Source organism: Stegodyphus dumicola, chromosome 4 (genome assembly GCF_044657685.1).
Source record: "Stegodyphus dumicola isolate Sdum_Otavi_A_Nest chromosome 4, ASM4465768v1".
Lineage (NCBI taxonomy): Eukaryota > Metazoa > Arthropoda > Arachnida > Araneae > Eresidae > Stegodyphus > Stegodyphus dumicola.
Window position 1 is genome coordinate 120,429,512 of NC_140771.1, and position 18,522 is coordinate 120,448,033.

General features: G+C 30.2%; 1 protein-coding gene across 1 annotated transcript in view; it reads right to left on the reverse strand.

The window, feature by feature from the left end:
• The window catches only part of LOC118181974 (uncharacterized), a 103,551-nt gene that overhangs the window by 49,261 nt on the left and 35,768 nt on the right, over positions 1 to 18,522 (reverse strand). Inside the window, exon 2 of the mRNA XM_035351219.2 lies at positions 12,570 to 12,651. Coding sequence (XP_035207110.1) covers positions 12,570 to 12,624 — 55 coding nt within the window. The 5' untranslated portion in view covers positions 12,625 to 12,651. The remainder of the gene's footprint in view (positions 1 to 12,569; positions 12,652 to 18,522) is intronic.

An 18,522-nucleotide genomic window follows, 5' to 3' on the forward strand; every position in this document is an offset into this window, starting at 1 on the left:
TGATGATAAGCTTCAAACGAAATTTTCTTAATAAATATAAAGCAAGCCACATGTCGTAACTATAGACAAAATACATTTACTTTAAATAACTGAATCAGTGTTACGAATTTTTTACACATTTAAATAATTTTAGTCCAAGTATAATTATAATTGGTATTGTGACTGAATAATTGTAATCGATTCTGTATATTAACTGTAACCACATCCTGATCGCCTATCTCTTCCAGTAATTTCGAGAAGTGGAAGAGATTAGAGATTTCTCGGCGGTCGGATGAATACTAGATCGAGAAGAGCATCACTCTCTCAGTAGCGGTTGTTTAGTTTAGCTTGATTTCCGAGTATTATGATATCTCCATGTTAGCTTTGCTCTTTAAATGCGCTTTGCACCGCGTCTTGTTGAACGTTTTTAGTAGTTTGAAGTGTAACTACTGATTGTACTCTGCGATACTGTGAAGAGCTGTAAGATCCAAAACTGTTAAGTGTTTGCTTTGGTAAAAATAAATTTTAAAAGCTGTCATCTGTTATGTGTGCATTCAGTCTATTACGAAACCGTACGCACGCAACAATAGTTTACAGTACCGCCGCTATAATGCACGATACTTTGCATAAAACAATAATTTTTTTTATTGATAATAAGTGTTTATTTTCCATGTGAACATTAGTGTATACGTTAATATAAATATGTTTTTAACGTTAAGATTTATTGGAAAAAGAAATAAGAAAGAACTGTCTGACACATATGCTGTTTCTTTAAAATAAAAATTAAGTCACGATATAGTTGCTTGATTAAAAAATCAAAAATCAGTTAACTGTCTTAGATTTTTTTTATGAATTGCCCTCACCTAATGGCACATATACAATTTGTTTAAACTAGTTCTAATTTAAAGAATTAGATAAATAAATTTTTAGTTAATTATTAATTTTTGAACATAAAATAAAAGAATGTTTCGATTTAATTCTACATTAGTTGCCATTTTTCATTAGGATGTATAAGAAATTCAGAAAGTGAATTTGCAGTTATTAGTATCTGTAACTAGTATTAGTAGAAACTGAAACACGCAATTATTAATTAATTTTTGAGAAATTAATTAACCCATATAGCGTATCATCAGATTCCTTATTTACAAGCATGGCATTATGTTACTGGAAGTGAAGTAATTCATAATTACTGCAATTCTGTAGTAATTATTATAATTATAAAGAACAACACCTGTGGAGCTAAATATTGCTACTTCGAAATTCTGTTAATGCAAATCGTACATTTTTAGGTAGGCTTACGATTTTAAGACTTCTTGCTGATGAGAAACCAAAAGGCAACTTATGGAAACAATCTTACAACTTTTTAGTTAAATTTAATTATTTAGTTTAGTCCTGTACGATAAGATCTTGCAGTGGATATAGGAAGAGGCATTGATAAGCAAACAATGTACTCTTTGGTTTCTGTAATGAAAAATCTTTGCAATAGAAGACTTGATAACTTTCTTTAAACGTACCATTGCTTCCAAGTTTTCAGTAAGTATGGATGACAAAGTATCTGATGCAATGCACTCTTGAGCCTCATCAGAAAAGACAAAAATTGATAGTCCGTTATTGTAGCTGTCATTTAATCAAGCAATGATTTTAAATTCAGATCCTTGTATGTAGGTAAGTTTTGAACTTAAAATGGGACTTTCAGTTTCAGATATTACTATTTAGCATTCATTCAGCAAAACTATGTTTCACTCTCAGTATGATTAAAAATAAACATGAGGTATTTAATACCTTATAGTAATTTAGACTTTTTTTAAATAATTTTATACAGGTGTAGTTTATTGAGTTCATTTATGGTAGGATACGGCAGAATATGTTATTTAGTGGATTAAATACACAGCATGCGCTTTGATTTTACAATATTGCAATTTATTAAGGAATCAGAGTGTAACTATTGTAAGCCAAAGCGTGGCTTACAGTAGTTATGCTAGATGCATTTCGTGGCATGCTACCGAAAACCAATTTAAAATGCTACTTTAAAACACGTCTCGATATTTATTCCTCATCTGCATAGGTGCTGCCACTAATATCGTTGATACCATACTAAACATATGAACCAAATAAATTGTTTAGGAAAAGAAGCATGTTTAACGGTTTAACACGCATATTGATTTTAAGGAGTTTTGATCTCTTATAACGTATGATAAGGGTGTAATTTCTTTGCTCGACAATACGCATGCTGGATATCACGGTTCTCAACGACTCATTTGCCTATCTGAATACGTGTTGACATGTTGTTTTACCCCTACTTCATTGTTTTATTAATGGAATTATTTCCCCATTTTTTAATATTTTTATTGTCTTACCGAAAACTTTTCTTACGAGTATATAAAAGATTTTCATACATATAATTCATACATATCGAAAACGCACATTCAAAGTGATGTGTAACATGAATATGAGCCAGGTTCTCTCAGAAAGTCCTCTATGAAGGTATCCGTCTTTTTAAGCAAGAAGCTCTGGTATGCTTTACCGTTATTTAATAAGTCCAATCCAATTCACGTTAAAAATGAGGTCCCCCAAATTTAAATAAAATTAAAGATTTACCAGTAGACAAAAACAATAGTAACTGCTTGATTGGAAACATTCAAAATGAAATGACCCGAACTTAAGTAAAATTAAAATCGCATTTCATCCCTTATAAGTTCTTTTTTTTTCTCAAAAGGGGCAGTTCGTAGACTGACATAAATTTAACCGATTAACTCATGTCACTTATTTAAACCATTATATTAGCTACATACATATCATTAATATTGGACATCCCTGATTTTGGTCACTTGTGATATCGGGAAATCATGTTTTAAAGAAATCATCGAGTAAATAAATTGACGACCAAGGGTGAAAATGAGCTGATGAGAATAATAATCATCTTACATATATCTAATAATAAATATCTCTCTCTTATAGCATAAAGTAAAACACTGAAAATGATATAGAAAATGGAGCAAGTGAAAGCAATAAATAATGCAGATGATTGTTTTTATCATGGTTCAAACAATGTAAAAAGTCATATGTAACCTTTCTGACTTTCTCAATCCGTATTTTTTATTTATGGTATTATCGAAAGGAACTAATTACTCACTTGATAAGAAAACAATTCTAGAAACACATTCGATTTATTCCAATTCGTGATTTCAGTCCGATGCTCATTTACTCCAGACAGACAGACACCTCATTTTTAATTTTTGTTCTTCATTCTCTTTAAAAGATACCCTTAAGGTGATGCCCGAGGATGGTCGGTGCAACCCGCACCTTTCCACTGGAGACAGCTCTTAATATGAGCGACCTAATCCAAGCTTTGCGATTTGTTGAACACGGTCATGCTATAACTAGGGCTGCAAGAACTCGATAATGAAATAAAATAGAAAACGAAAAATTGTTGAATTGGTAATCATCTAGCGTTTTTCATTAAGGGATTAAGGTTTGTAAGCTAATCGTGTTAAAATAAAAGTTCATATAAGTTGCAAGTGGTTAAGTTTTCAGGGGGCATTGACTTAAGTTCTGCAAATATTTCTCTCACAATAAATCGCTAATGATGTAGATAAGAAATACTTTTTAATAGGAGATTCATATCATAGGTATATTTATTTTCAGCATCTCTAATGCCAGTCAATTAGCATATTATTAATTCTGTAGTACAGATTAGTTCAGAAAATTGATAAAATTAATTTCATGTCTTCCTGATTTTGCTTCTTCTCCTTTTTCTTCTTCTTTGTGCAGTCTTTTTTATTTCCTAATTACTTCCAAATATGAAAAAAATATTACCCATAAGTTTTAATCTTTGTAATGTCAAAATCAAGTAAATAAACTTTGTCTAGACTTGTCTCGGATATTGCTAAATTTTCTTTCGGTTTTTAGAAAGCCCACATAGTTATCATTCATGGCTTGCCGATTATTTCCGTATGCTTTGATAAATCTATGAAGTAAATGCTTACAATTACTTTTTCTTAAACAAATCTATTATCAGTTTTTCAATAATTTAAAAGTTTTTTCTTCTTAAAGTTCCATAAAAATATGCTTGGGAAGACTTTTCAAAATTGATTCGAAAGTTAACTGAGAAGACCTAATCCACTTGCAAGTCCCAGACCACAACATGTTAGAGTGGGATTCATGAAATATCTTAAGAAATTAATATATGGATGATAAAGGTTCCATTTCAATTTACATTTTCAGAACAACTTCCCGGAGTCATCATCATGCAAACCCAGCCTTGTAAACTGTGATGTCATTAACTGCGTTGCGAAACAATATCCCAGCTATTAATGATCTCTACAACATTCGAGTAACGCGTCTCGATTTTGCTCCTTTTCAAGGTCGGATACCTGAGTGACACAGCTCATGCGATCTTAGGACTGCGAAGTTTTGCTGTAGGGGGTCCAGTTATTTCAATGCGAAAATTTCCTGTTTTTTCTCCTGAGGCGTTGCTTGCATTTTTGTTTTGTTAGTTTCTATACTACTTATGGCTAACGGAAGTTTGTTAACTACGATTAATACCGCTAGAATCTTACATAATATGTTACTTATTCTACAAGGAATTAGAAATGAAGATATTAGTTTTATTAAGAGAAATTATTCGATTTAATGAATAGAAAAAAACATTCTTAATTTATAAATGTATGATATGATATAAAATGCACGCTTCCCTATAACGCATAATATAAATCTCTAAAAGAATTTAACGTTTTATGCAATAAATCATAATAGAGTTTAATAAATTTAACTGCAGTTGTTTGGTAGCTCAAATTATTGTAAAAAATAACAGAAGTATAGTCAGTATTATATAACATAAGACTATTATTTTTGAAAATAGTAAATGATGCGAGGAATTTTTTTTTTTTTTTTTTTTTTTCAGAAGAGTAATGCAATTACTTATTTCAATACAAAATGTTAGATGAGCCATACCATGAGTTATAACATTTCAGTGATTATAAATGTGAACAATAATTAAATTACTACTACATATAATTTGTATTACTATATAATTACAGAAAGCATAAAAAGTAAAGAAATCAGCTACCTACAGGTTATCCTAATGAATACCTTGTGATAATTTCATGTTTTAGAAATTATAAATAAATATCTGAGTTATTAATTATTACGTTACTATTACATTCGCATTTTTAATTATGATTTTTATTAAGTTTTAAGAAAATAAATAATCTAGCAGAAAAACTGCATAATCCTACTAACATAAACCTTCTTGAAAACAACTGACAGTCATATTACTTATACCTCGTCTAAGTTCATATTTTGTTATCATATTCTTTCAAATGCCACTGTTTTAGTAATAGGATGATCGATTTTGGAATTCAGCTATAACAAGTTAAACAGATTACTAAAATGAATCAACATTTACTTGTTTCCTATCTATTCTACATGAGTTACTTTCGTTTATTATGAAACGCAAGCCTAAATTCGCAAATATGACATTTATTTCTCTCATCACGAGTAAATTTCTATGCAGCTTATATTCGGATGGTCTATTCGTAATGCGATAAGTCCCTTCGAGTATGTAGTTGCCAACTCTTCCGCCTTTACAGAGTATGCCGATTTTTCCTCACATTTTCTGGTCCCCCATAAAACACGAAATTTCTCAGTTTTTAATTATAAGCCTTTATTAAGGAAACCAATTAAACTAAATGTTTATATACAATAGAATAAATTTATTATATTCATAAAATTTAACTGTTTCATTCCACAACCGTGACGATTTTCAGCCCAATATTCCGTGTTTATCAAATTTTATTTAATCTGACTTTTAATTAATTTTTAAACTATTACAATCATTTGCAGAACCTTTTATGAAGATTAAAGAAATGTTTAATAGTTAGTATTAGCATTTAGTTTTATTTTATATCAATATATGACATATTATCAAGTTTTTCAACGCGAAAGTACGGGCCTTATTTATTAATTTTAGTCTTATTGCATCTGAGATTACTGTTATAAACAAAAGCTGTCTTCCCTAAATGAAATTAGCCAAAGAAAATAATTTAGAATACCTAGATAAATATTAATATTTTCTACATCAGCATATAAGTCATTTTTTTCCGCCTTCTTAGCATGCCTTCGTGGTTTAGTGGTCAGCAAAGTCGGTGCGTAATCGAGAAATCCGTGCTTCGAATCCCGGCCAGGGCATTGCTCATTTTTCATCTCTTCTGCTTCAAAAAAATTCCTATGGCACTACAAGCATTATATTATAAATTCAGTAACCCGAATCATGCCCTATAAGAGGAATTTAAGAGTTTGGAGTTCTTTGGAAAAAGCGTCCATGAGTAACACGAAATCCTTATTGAAACTCCTGATTTTCCCATGAGAACTTGCTGGTTTTTCATATTTCAAGGTTGACAGTTATGGTACACTTCTGATAATACATTTATTTTTAACATAAATTTTATAATCAACACAGCTATATTCTCTGAACATTTATCGCCTGAGTAAACTAAACAGTGATTCCCTAAATTTATTATTAATTATTTTTGATATAAAGAGAAGAAGGATGATTAGCAAAGCTTTACTAAATAATTTCCACCTACATCATGCAAAACTCCTTTTTAAATTACAATAAAATTTGTCTATTTATAGTTCTTGAAATAAAAAAAACTTACCTTACATATACGATAACTTAATATTAAGTAATACTTAATGTGGAGGTACTATGACGGACATGCACATTTCTAATAAATTTAATCAGTATTTGTAATGTTCTAAAATTATTTCTCCGGTTAAATTTTATTTGCGCATTGTTTTCGTCCAAAATTAAATTTTTTTTTTCATACTGTTCAATTTCTTAATCATAGTAAAGCTTCTAGACAACTGCTCTTTAAAACAAAAGTTTGTCCTAGAAACAGGGATGAACCTCATCTGTTGACCTTGTTCTGTTGCTGAATTCTGTTGCCGCATCTGTTTAATTCTGTTTGTTGTCTTGTTGCATCTGTTTAATTTGCCCATCTGTTTAAATTTTTTTTTTATTCTAAGCTGCTCTTCACACCCCCGCGATGTCTTTAACCAGAGATTAGTTTTCTTTGCGTTATCGTGCATTAAGGAAAATAATCTGTATAATCAAAGAGCAAAAGATACCAACGTATGATTAGTCTTCTGAGGAGATGGAATCTACAGCAAACAAACAACCTGAGAAAGATGAAACCTGATAACCAAAACTGAGTACATATCCTCGAAGGAAAGGCCTCAAACAGGAAATATTTATGTCATAACTGCAAAATTAAACAAAAGCAATATGTTAAAACAAAGTCCAGTAATTCATCATATATTTCATCCTGAAGGTTAGTTGCTCTTACATTTAGATATGCTTTTGGCAACAGATCGTAATGATACCTTACGTTGTGGAAACAACTGCAAGCCATTTTGATCTTTGTGGGCATTCGACCGAGTAAAGAAAATAGTCATTCTGTTCTTCTTCGGCATTGCAGCAAGCGTTAGCATATTTAGCGAATTTAATACAGTAAAAGTCTATTGTAAAGTAAATATTATGAACAGAATATAAAAATTTATTGTATTTCTATCAATCTTTAATAATTGGGAACTATGAAGTTCATCATAATTCATTTCAGGTAAAGCTTCTAATAAAACTGAAATCCAGTCTACTGTTTGCAACGTTATTTACATCGCATTGGGTTTATCGGAGAATAATGCAGTATTGAAACAATAATCTCCAAACTGTAAATGCTGTTGGATAAATTTCGTTATTAATATAGCAGTATTTAAGATTTACTACGGCGTCTTCCCATGTTTCAGACGGATGATGAATCCCTATTTCGAAGTGTAGTTAGTTTTGTAGCAAAATATTAATTTATAAAATTTTCTTTCTACCTGATGAAAGTGCTTACTGAAATGAACAATGCTGCAGATTTATGAAAAAGTAATAAAAGAAAGACCAATATCTGAATTCGGATAAGGAAGAAGTTTTTATTATAAAGCTTTGTCGGGCCACTGTCTCACTATGTGACTGAGTGTTATTATGCTGAGGAATTACTTTAGATCTTTTAACTAATGCAGGTTGTCTAGTAGCTTAAATTTGTTTCAAATGTTCTAACTTTTAATACGAAATGTCTATATTATTGTTGGTATTCAGAATAAATCATAAGATTCATATCCTACCATATGCAGAGAAAAGTCTCCTTTGGATTCAATTCTGCGTTTTCTTTAAGGCCTGGTTTCCTTTTGGTCTCAGCCATTTTTTACAGTGTCGATTATTACTAGTATACTGAATCTGTTTCTTAACTCTATTCACAGCATAGCTTAAGAAAAACTGCACTCTTTCTTGTGAGCAGAATGTGCATATCGAAGTCCATTGCTGACGGTTTATCATTTTGAGTTCTCATGGATGCATTAAGAAAATTATCTTGTTCATTTGTTCATTCAACAGCAACAATTTACTATTAAGTGATCTCTTGCTGTTGAGTATGCATAGTGAAGCCTCACCAAACTTTCATTTTCCACTTTCCATGATTGCTGATATATAATTTTTACTTCTTCGAAACTTCTTAGGTTCCGCCGAAAACATTGCGGACAAAAAGGTTGCGAAATGCGCAACGAGAAGGAAAATAACATGAAACAAAATATCCTAATAAAAAGAAAACATGAAGAAAAGTCCGAAGTAAGAAATAAAATTACGACTTCGCAGCTTTAAAATAACATCACGTGATAAAACAAACTATAACAGTGTCATGGTCATCGTGATAAAACAAAGAGCAGTAACTTGAAAAATACTGCATGATGGTAACTTTCCAGATGTGAGCTTTTATACGTCGAAAATTCCAGAAGCAGGTTCACTGTAGCATTATGCTATGATTTGTGAACGGGAAAAGGAATGAGGAATAATTTGCTGTTATTAAATATTCTTTTTTGAATGATTTACTATTTTAAGCTGAAAAGTCAAGAAGGAAGCTTTATCATTCAAAAGTGGAAAGAGCAAAAATTGCAACTACGCGGAGCAGTCAGCAGAAATTTAATTTTCGTAATTAGCTTAAGGAATCGTTTTTGTAAGAATTTAATAACACATTCGTGAAAAATGTGGAAAAAAATAACAAAAAAAAAATCAGTAATATAACATAAAATGAGTTGCATATAAAAACTGCTTATAGTAAAACTGTTTAATTAATTATCGAAATATGAAATTATTTCCTTTCTCTGACAATTTTTCAGAAGAGAGTGAATTTTATTTTACTTCTGTTTATTCTTCTCATTGTGTAATTTCATTAATATGTTCTTATTGTTAATGGCTTGTCTATCGATTGTTTCTTATTGAAAAACCTGAGAGGACAACTAGATAGTATTTCATTTGCAATACATTAAAGAAAAGGGGTTTATGAAGGGTCATTACCTTGGGTCATCCTACATTGAGAAGGCTGAAATATACAATTATTTGTAAAAGATATATTTTATAATTCTTTATAATATTATATTTCTTCTTGAAACTTTACAAATATACACTTTAAGTTATAATAAATTTAACTAAATTCTAATTCTAAATACCTAAATATATTAGTTTACAATTCTTTTGATTGCTTTTACATGTAATTCTACAACCTGGAATTTTCTTACTTTGATACCTGACTTTTTTCTAGATTTTTCAAATTAAAAATTATTAATTAATTTGAAAAATCTGAAAAATTATTGTAAACATATTTCTCTTTTGTTTTCGTGTTCAGAAATCATTACATATTACAAATTGCAAGTCCGAACATACTTTCGAAACTTTTAAAGCTTGAAAAAAAATGAAATAAAAAAAATTTCACGCCATATGATATTTTGCAAGTTATAGTTTTACGATAAAATTTCAAAACTTCGAAATATTTTGCTGCCTTTTTTACCATGATGTTTTCTTTTCGCGTTACATTTTTCATGAGGATTTTGTGTGCAGTGTTTTCATCGGTAACCATACCCTCTCTGACAATGATATTCATTGATAGCACGTGAATATATCGTAAACAGTCTTCCCATTGTCTTTTGAAACGTTTTGGTATAGGTGAAACTTGAAAAGTATGATATAGAAAGCATACAGCCTCTTATATGATATCATTTACCTATGAATTAAACTACTGAATTTAGAAGAGCTGGAAATGAAAGGGCATATTATCAAATGCATGGTTGTTAATCTGTAAAAGTCACACATGTACACCGATGTCATGTAAAGTAAGTAAAGATGTACTTTGCTATCATGGTACCTGTTTATTAATCTTCAAAATTTCGATTGCAGAATCACTTTCGTGTGTTTCTGCGCACATGAATTTCTATCAGCCAAAATTCTGCATTACATTGCGATTTTCTTGATTTATCCCGAAGAGCTATAACATCTGTTTTAATATTAGGAATCTTTGTAAGTACGCCTTTTTCTCTAAAATCATATTACAAATATGCATTGGCACCGTTACTGAACCATTTCATTTCATCAAGGGCTAGTATGACGATCTCGTTTATTTCTTAGATAAAAAGATGATTACAGTTGATAGTCCGAACTAAAAATGTGTACTTTATACTAAATGTATATAACTGAGTTTTTAAAGAAACACCGAATTATGCAGAAAAAAATTCAAACTCGATGTTACGATTTTAATGCTGACTACGCTAGAAAATTACATACTTAGCTTAAATACGGTCTATCGTAATTATGAAAACTGATTATATTTATTTGTTTTTAACGTTAATGTAAGTAATAATATTTGCCGTAGAAGTATACGTCGAGTCTGAAATTGTTTTCTGCATAATTCGGTGGTTCTTTAAAAAGTATACATTTAGTATAAAGTACACATTTTTAGTAGAAGATATTAAGGATTTATAGTTTTACAGATTTAGAAGCCCGTGTATTACTAAAATTTATTATAATATTTGATAAATGATTTTTCTTAAGAAATAAAACATTCAGTTTTATAGAATTTATTTAGAATTATTACAGATCAGATCATGGAAACCTGAAATTTGTTTACCACCAGCTAATACTTGATACATTATTAATAGTAACCAAATAAATGTCAGATGCATATCAGCACAGTAGTAAAATCATAATAAAAAGTTTCCGCTATTTAAATTTGAGCTTAAATTTTATTGACTAAAATTACCACAAAACAAGCAATACCATTCAATAAAAAATAGTTATGAAACTGAAACAATTTGAGGAATTATTTAAAGGGTAACAGGTTTTCTTGTCCATTTAAAAATGCCCGCATTCATTCAAATCTAACAATACAAGAACAGATACAGTAGATTCAAGTATCTAGGAAAAACACAATATGTGGCTGGGCTCAGTTAAGCAGAATATAGTTTGTATATAAATAATAATTCAAATATAGTTCTACAGACGTAGCCAATGTACTGCAAACTACTCATTGGTTTGTCCATTATAGAGTAGTAATCTGAAAGCCACGTGGAATAAATGAAATTTTGTAATTTTTCAGTTAGTGGTCAATGGAATGAAACACTTACTCAGAGAACTAATTTATTATGTAAATATAAATAAATCTTAGAAAATGTGAGAAAATTATTAACGGAAATTTATCCTCAATTTGGATCTTCTTCTTCTGTCAGTAAAATAAGTTTTTTCCTACTATACTGCATAATAGTTGCGAAACGATATATTCTAAATAATGTAGAAATCTTTTGAATAAGAAACTCAAAGTATAATCATTAGTTTTTAAATTTAATGTGCTGCTTGAATGAGAAATTGTTGTAAATAAATGCGCAAAAAACATTATATAATTCATGATGTTTTCAGTAAGCATTTTAGATTACTTAATTCCATTAAATAACCATCTATTGCTATTCCTACAGATGATATGGTAAACCCGGTGAAAGTATAATAGGTTTTTATGTATCTAAGAATACACTTAATACATTTTTCAAAATTATTTCAATTTCTTCATTGATTAGTTTGAATATATTCCATATTCTGCAAATCAACACGAAATTAAAAAAAATTGCTTAAAAATTTCAGATAGCTCTCACAAAAGTATAAAACAGAGTGTATTTAATCAGCCGTCATATCTCATATCTCTTTGCACCTATGACATTAAGTACGCAAAATACTTTTAAATACATATAAAAAAATAAAAAAAAGTGAAAGTATAATAGTATGAAAGTATAATAGGTTTTTATGTATCTAAGAATACACTTAATACATTTTTCAAAATTATTTCAATTTCTTCATTAATTAGTTTGAATATATTCCATATTCTGCAAATCAACACGAAATTAAAAAAAAATTGCTTAAAAATTTCAGATAGCCCTCACAAAAGTATAAAACAGAGTGTATTTAATCAGCCGTCATATCTCATATCTCTTTGCACCTATGACATTAAGTACGCAAAATACTTTTAAATACATAGTTCCTGTAGCAGAACAAAAGGTTTCTTATCATTTAGTTATTGAACTCCATCTTTAAGTAATACAATGACAACAGTATCTTCCTTCCTTGTACATCACCATATTAAACAAACTGAATTATCTTACCGTAAAAGGCACAAGGCCAAGTACACGGTAGACAATAGAAAAAGTAGATGAAAATCTAGATGAAGTGAACTTACCCGCGGCAAATAGCAGGAAGATTGCCGGAATCCTCCACGGACCTCTATCCTTCATCTTTTATTCGTCGGTGTCGTTCGCGTCCTGAAGAGGAATACATATATTTTTAGAATAAATTTGAGACATAAGAATAATTTTTAATTTAAAGGAAAGCATGAAATATATTCAAAACAATAATATTTGTTGTTTCATCTTCTACTTTGAATCCTGAATATAAGGAATTCTGTTGAGCAGATATTTACTTGATATATAACGTAGACGGGAAAGTGTCCAAATTCTGTATCACATAATTTTCTAATTTACATTAAATATAAAATAAATAAATTTAAAGATATTGCTATTATTAAAATATCAAGACTCCTTCATCTGAGCAGTTGTATCATGCATGATATTTGTTTGTTCATATATTCTTTAGAGAATGTGTTTATCACTAGCCAACTGAAGATAAACACATATTTTAGAAGTTAATCTCCCGATTAACAAAATGTCTATAATACTCTCATTATATACATTGAATAAAAATAAAAAATTTTATGTCGCCTTTATTTACAGAAGCCTGTGATGATATTGTGGCAGTAAAAATGGCGCAAGCAAATTAAGCTTAATGATTGTAAATTAAAATAACTTTAAAATTAATTCTATAAAAGAAATACTGATGGTTAAAATTTCATTTAGAGTATAGAGACGTTTATATGTTAATGATTAGTCACACTGAATGTAGTAATCTATTTTATATTGCGAAACATTTGAAAGAACTGCAATATTACAGTATACCGCAATAGATTATTACATATGTTTAGGTTAGTTTTATCAATTCTTTAGGAAGACCATGAAAAAATTACTTTAAACAAAGCTATGTTTGTTGTCCTGAATGTCAAATATAAAAAAAAATGATTACGCGAAAATATAAAATGATTCTGCTTTCTATAAATATCCTTTATGTAGTTGAGTCATATGATAATGTGGTTATTCAATTTAGTTGCGCAAAGTCGCAAAATACTTAAAAAATTTAAATGAAATGAATAATGCATTTCAACTAAGTGAGACAGTACGTCTAAAATACTAAAATACCATACAAAAATACACTTAACTGTCTGTTAACCCTCTTCGTGATAACAACAGTATCATATGAATACCTTTCCAAATAAAGTTATTTAAATTAACAAAAGTTAAAGCAGCAAGAACTAGCATAATAGTTATAAATTTGCAGGACTAGTTTCTATCTTATTTTAATTTTTTATACTAATTTTGAAAACCTCTGTCTGAAACAAACACATTTTGTTTTTTAAAATAAGAATTTCGCCAAACAGACGATTAGCCATGGAAAGCCTTCATAGTTCCATTCTCTTGCTAATAGCTATATGCATTATACTTGAAACTTGATAAATTACTTGAAATTTTAAACTTCCTTGCAGGGTTTCGCTACGTTAACGATACTTTTACCCTTTTTGATTGTGATAAAGATGATTTTAAATTTCTTTCAAAGATGAATTCCATTGATTCTGTTATTCAATTCACTTTTTAACTTGATACATCCAGTTCTCAACCGCTTTTCGAAATCTTGGTTACACGCAACATATCCAACTTCAATACTGCTGATTACCGTAAACCTTGTGGAGTCATTAGGATTTTTAGAAGGAGCAGACATAAAAAATGAGCAGTGCCCTCGCCGGGACTCGAACTTCGGACCCGCCAAGTACGCGCCGAGCGTGCTGAACATTACACTACGAAGGCATGCTAAGAAGGCGGGAGAAATACCTTAAATACCTTATATTATTAAAGGGGAGACTGGAGATTAGGGGACGCAATGGCTAAATCCTGGTGGTGGAGAATCATCATCCACCACCTTTTCTATTTCGGGAGCCACTGTAGAGACATTAGGTTATTTCGAAACAGGAGAGATGAAAAATGAGTAACGCCCTCGCCGGGACTCGAACCACGAACCTCTCGATACGCTCTTATCATGCTGAACTACGAACTACTACTATTAAACTACGAAGGCATGCTAAGAAGGCGAGAGAAATAAAATTCATCTGTTTGTCTTCCACCATACTTCACATCATATCATTTGACTAAAAAAACAGTAATTAGCTTCATTTTATTCCACCATTTTTCGTGCACTTCAAGCTTAGTTCTCCAAATCGGTTTTAGATGAAGAACTAAATTACTTAAAAGAAGTTGCTATTGGCAGAGCCTTTTCACCTTACATTATTGATCAAGCAGTTAAATCATTTTCATCTCGATCCATCGAAAAGCACCCTGTCGAATCAGGAGATCAAAAGAATTCTCTTTTCTTTCCTTTCGTTCCATCGATTAGCTATAAATTGTACGTATTTTATAGTAATTTTACTTTTGAGTCGTTTTCTCTTTCTGTCAATAAAATTCGCAGCTCATACTCAAACACTCTGTTCTGGATATGAACTCTCGGGGTATTCACAGGATTTCTTGCCAGTGTGGTTAAAGTGAGTCTATGAAAAGATATAAAAATTTTTAAATGAGTAGAAAAGTGTATTTCTGAGTTATATTATGAATTAAAACCAATACCACATTACATTAGGAGCCTAGTTGAAGTTAAAACTGAAATAATCGCAGGATGCTAATTTTTTCAAACATTGCTTATTTGCGTTCTTTGAAAAGATTCCAGCTATCTATCTCAAAAAAGTGAGTTTTGATACGAAGGAAATAGATCCCGATAGCGGTTTTTTTTTCTGTGACTAAGTAGAATTAAAGGAAAAGAAACATTACAACCTGAAAACCGTAGACTAGAGTCGCAGAATAAAGGACTAACGAATAAAGCTTCAAAATAAAAAGAAATTCAAGAAATATAAATATCATTAACCTCATCTTCTAGTAAAATCTGCATACCAAACTGTATCTGGTGTGCAGATTTCTTTTTAGAACTTGAAACAATTTTTAGCTAAGCTGTTACTAATTTTAGAACAAGTTCTCCAAAAATTCAAGATAGAGAATGTAAAATCATATGCTTTAAAACAGCTGTTAAAAACAATTCTTCTGAATGACAGTGAAAACCTATCGTTATGTGTCATAATAAATAATTATCACATAGCAATTTAAACGCTTTTTTGGATAAAAAATAGAAATTCATTACTATAGACGTAACTGTGCATTTATTTGACGTTTATCAGAACATCAGATTCGCTTTCTGAAAACAATAAACACCTTGTAAGAGTTTTCTTTCGAGGCGTTTAGTAAAAATCCTTAGATGAACATAAATTATTTGTTTTTTAATACTTAAAGAATATAAGTAATTTTCTTAAATTAATCATATGTTTACACTTCGTATTTTGTAATAATTAAGAATATTTTGCAATGAAGTTTTCCCTTCTTTCCTTTTTTTTCGGGGGGGGGGAGGTATTTAAATAGTTTGTTTCGTTGTAGTTTTAAGTAAAAATATGCTTTTCCTTTATTTTATTTATTTTTATTCTCCTTTCTCCTTCAGGCAGCTCTCCGAAGGGGAATGGAATACAACATAATTTATCCTTACTTCTGAAAAATGTTCTTACACTACGGAGCTGTTTCGAATAAAAAATTAATAAAAAGAAATTTAAATGAATTTAAATTGCTTTAAGATAAGAAATAAAATACTTTTGATTCTTAAGTACTGAATTAGGCGATTTTAAAAATTAAATTAAATAATGAAATCATAGGCATTTGATTGAAACATGCACTGATTTTTGGACAAAGAAACCATATATGACGGTGTTTTTACACAGTAAAATCATTAGATTTCCTTACAGTACTTGCAAGCCGCACAAAGCCTTATACCAGGGATCTGCAAATTTATTCACCCAAAACTACATTTTGGTTTAATTACATTTACGCCTGGGATAAAAATTTCAGTTTATGTTTAAATTTATTAGTATAAAAGAATTTTTCCATGCATCATTTAGAAGTTACTTCAGTAATTAGAGAAATCATTTAAAAGTAATCGCAAAATATATTCGCATATATATTAACGAAATTATAATAATATTTTGTGCGTTAATTGTTATTTGTATTTTTTTAAGTAATCGTTGATAATAACAGATAATCTTTAGTAGTGAGTAATTTCCAGAAAGGTTTACTAAAAATAAGCAGACAAAAAAAAAAAAAAAAAAAAAAAAAAAAAGGAAAGTAAGGAATTAATTTCATTTATCTAGTTCTAAAATTGTTTCATTTCTTTGCCTAATTCAAAATGGATTTCCGCATTACTTTTTCTAGCAACGGAATTGAATTTAAATTATTTTTCTAAAATTTAATTGCTTGTTTTAATCTAATTAATTTATTTGCTTTTTTTAATCTAATTAATTTATTTGCTTGTTTTAATCCATTACGAGCACTAAAGCGCACTAAAGCTAGCTATTAATCTGGAAAATTTACCTATAGACAAGTGACTAAGAAAGTAGTTTTTTCAAGGGTCAGTTTCTAGGAAATGAAAGTGAGAATGACACTGACTTCTCGTGGATTTTTTCACGTGCATTCAGAATAGGAATTAGTTTTCCTTATGACATCCTACATAAGGCCTAGAATAATTTACACCCCTCTCGCAAAGAACGCCTAATCTCTAAAAACCTTATGACTCTGCAGTATCACTTGAACTAAAAAAAGATGGAGGACAAAAATTCGTCACCACCAGGATCTATCGATTCGATTCCCCAATCTCCAGGTGCCTTTTAAAAGGGAGCATTATATAAGGTATTTTTCCCCTCCTTTCCACATGCTTTTGTGGTGTAATTGGAAGCATACCCGACGTGTATTCGAGAGATCCAGAGTTCGAGACCGGCGAGGCCATTGCACATTTTTCCCCTCTGTTGCTCCAAAGGAAAACCTAATGACTCTACAATCTCTTTCTCTACCATTGTTTCTTTATAAAAATACTTGACGTTTAGCTTACCGGATTTCTTTGTTATCTAATAATTGTAAGGTTATTATTTAAATTAGTATTAACATTAATCAGTTATTTATTGCAGGCTTTACTATAACTCCTTTCCGTTTCCTCATCATAATGTAAATGAGTGTAGCTAGTATTTAAATTATGGTTTTAGGATTTTAGGACAGAGAGTATTTTTGGCGTGCTCTTGCACGCTACGTTTAGTTCTTGTCAGCTTTGATATTTTGATTTTCGGCTTTGCTTTAATCACTGCCAATAAATTGATTTTGACGCTTCGGTTAAAATTATTAAGCCAGCTTAAAATAAGATTTAAATGTGCAACCTTTGTTCTCTACTCCATGTTGTTGTTGTTATTGTGGTTGACATGCCCATATTACATAGAAGAATGGTTGCCAGAGCCTACTCTGATGAGAGGTTGGACTTCTATTTTCTACCCGAATTTTAAAGGAGAGCACCCCCAAGAGGGTTACTATTCCATGTTTCAATTTGAATTTGACTGTTGCATTTATTTACATCACCACGAGCAGTGGTTGATGTTGTTAGTACAAGAACGTGCACCTATGTTCTAAATTTTGTTTAAATAAAAGTGTTTATTTAAATCTTTCCATGACTTTGTAGTTCCTTGCAGGTACAGCGATAATTTGCTTCACATTTTTTAGGATTTTGGACTAATTAGTTTTACCCTATTATAACCCCATAAAATAATGCATTAAATCTTCTCTATTATTCAAGTATTCAGTTAACTTGGCTTTAATGTACAGATCGAGCGCTCTTTTCATTTCCTAATGCCACTTTATACTTTGCAAATTTCTATCCTGCTTTACGTGAACTCTGTGAGATTCTTTTCAAAATTTGTTATGATAAATGATTTCAAACTATAGTTTATTTAAGATTTCCCAAAATTATTTAGATAAATAGCTACTCTTAAGAGTTCTTATAAAACTGATCTATTTTATTTACCTTCAAACAATGTGTTTATACCTGCCATTTAATTGCTATTCTTGAAGTGTGGCATTGCTAATTAACTGTAATTTCTGCAGTGTTATTTATCTTCAATGATCTGG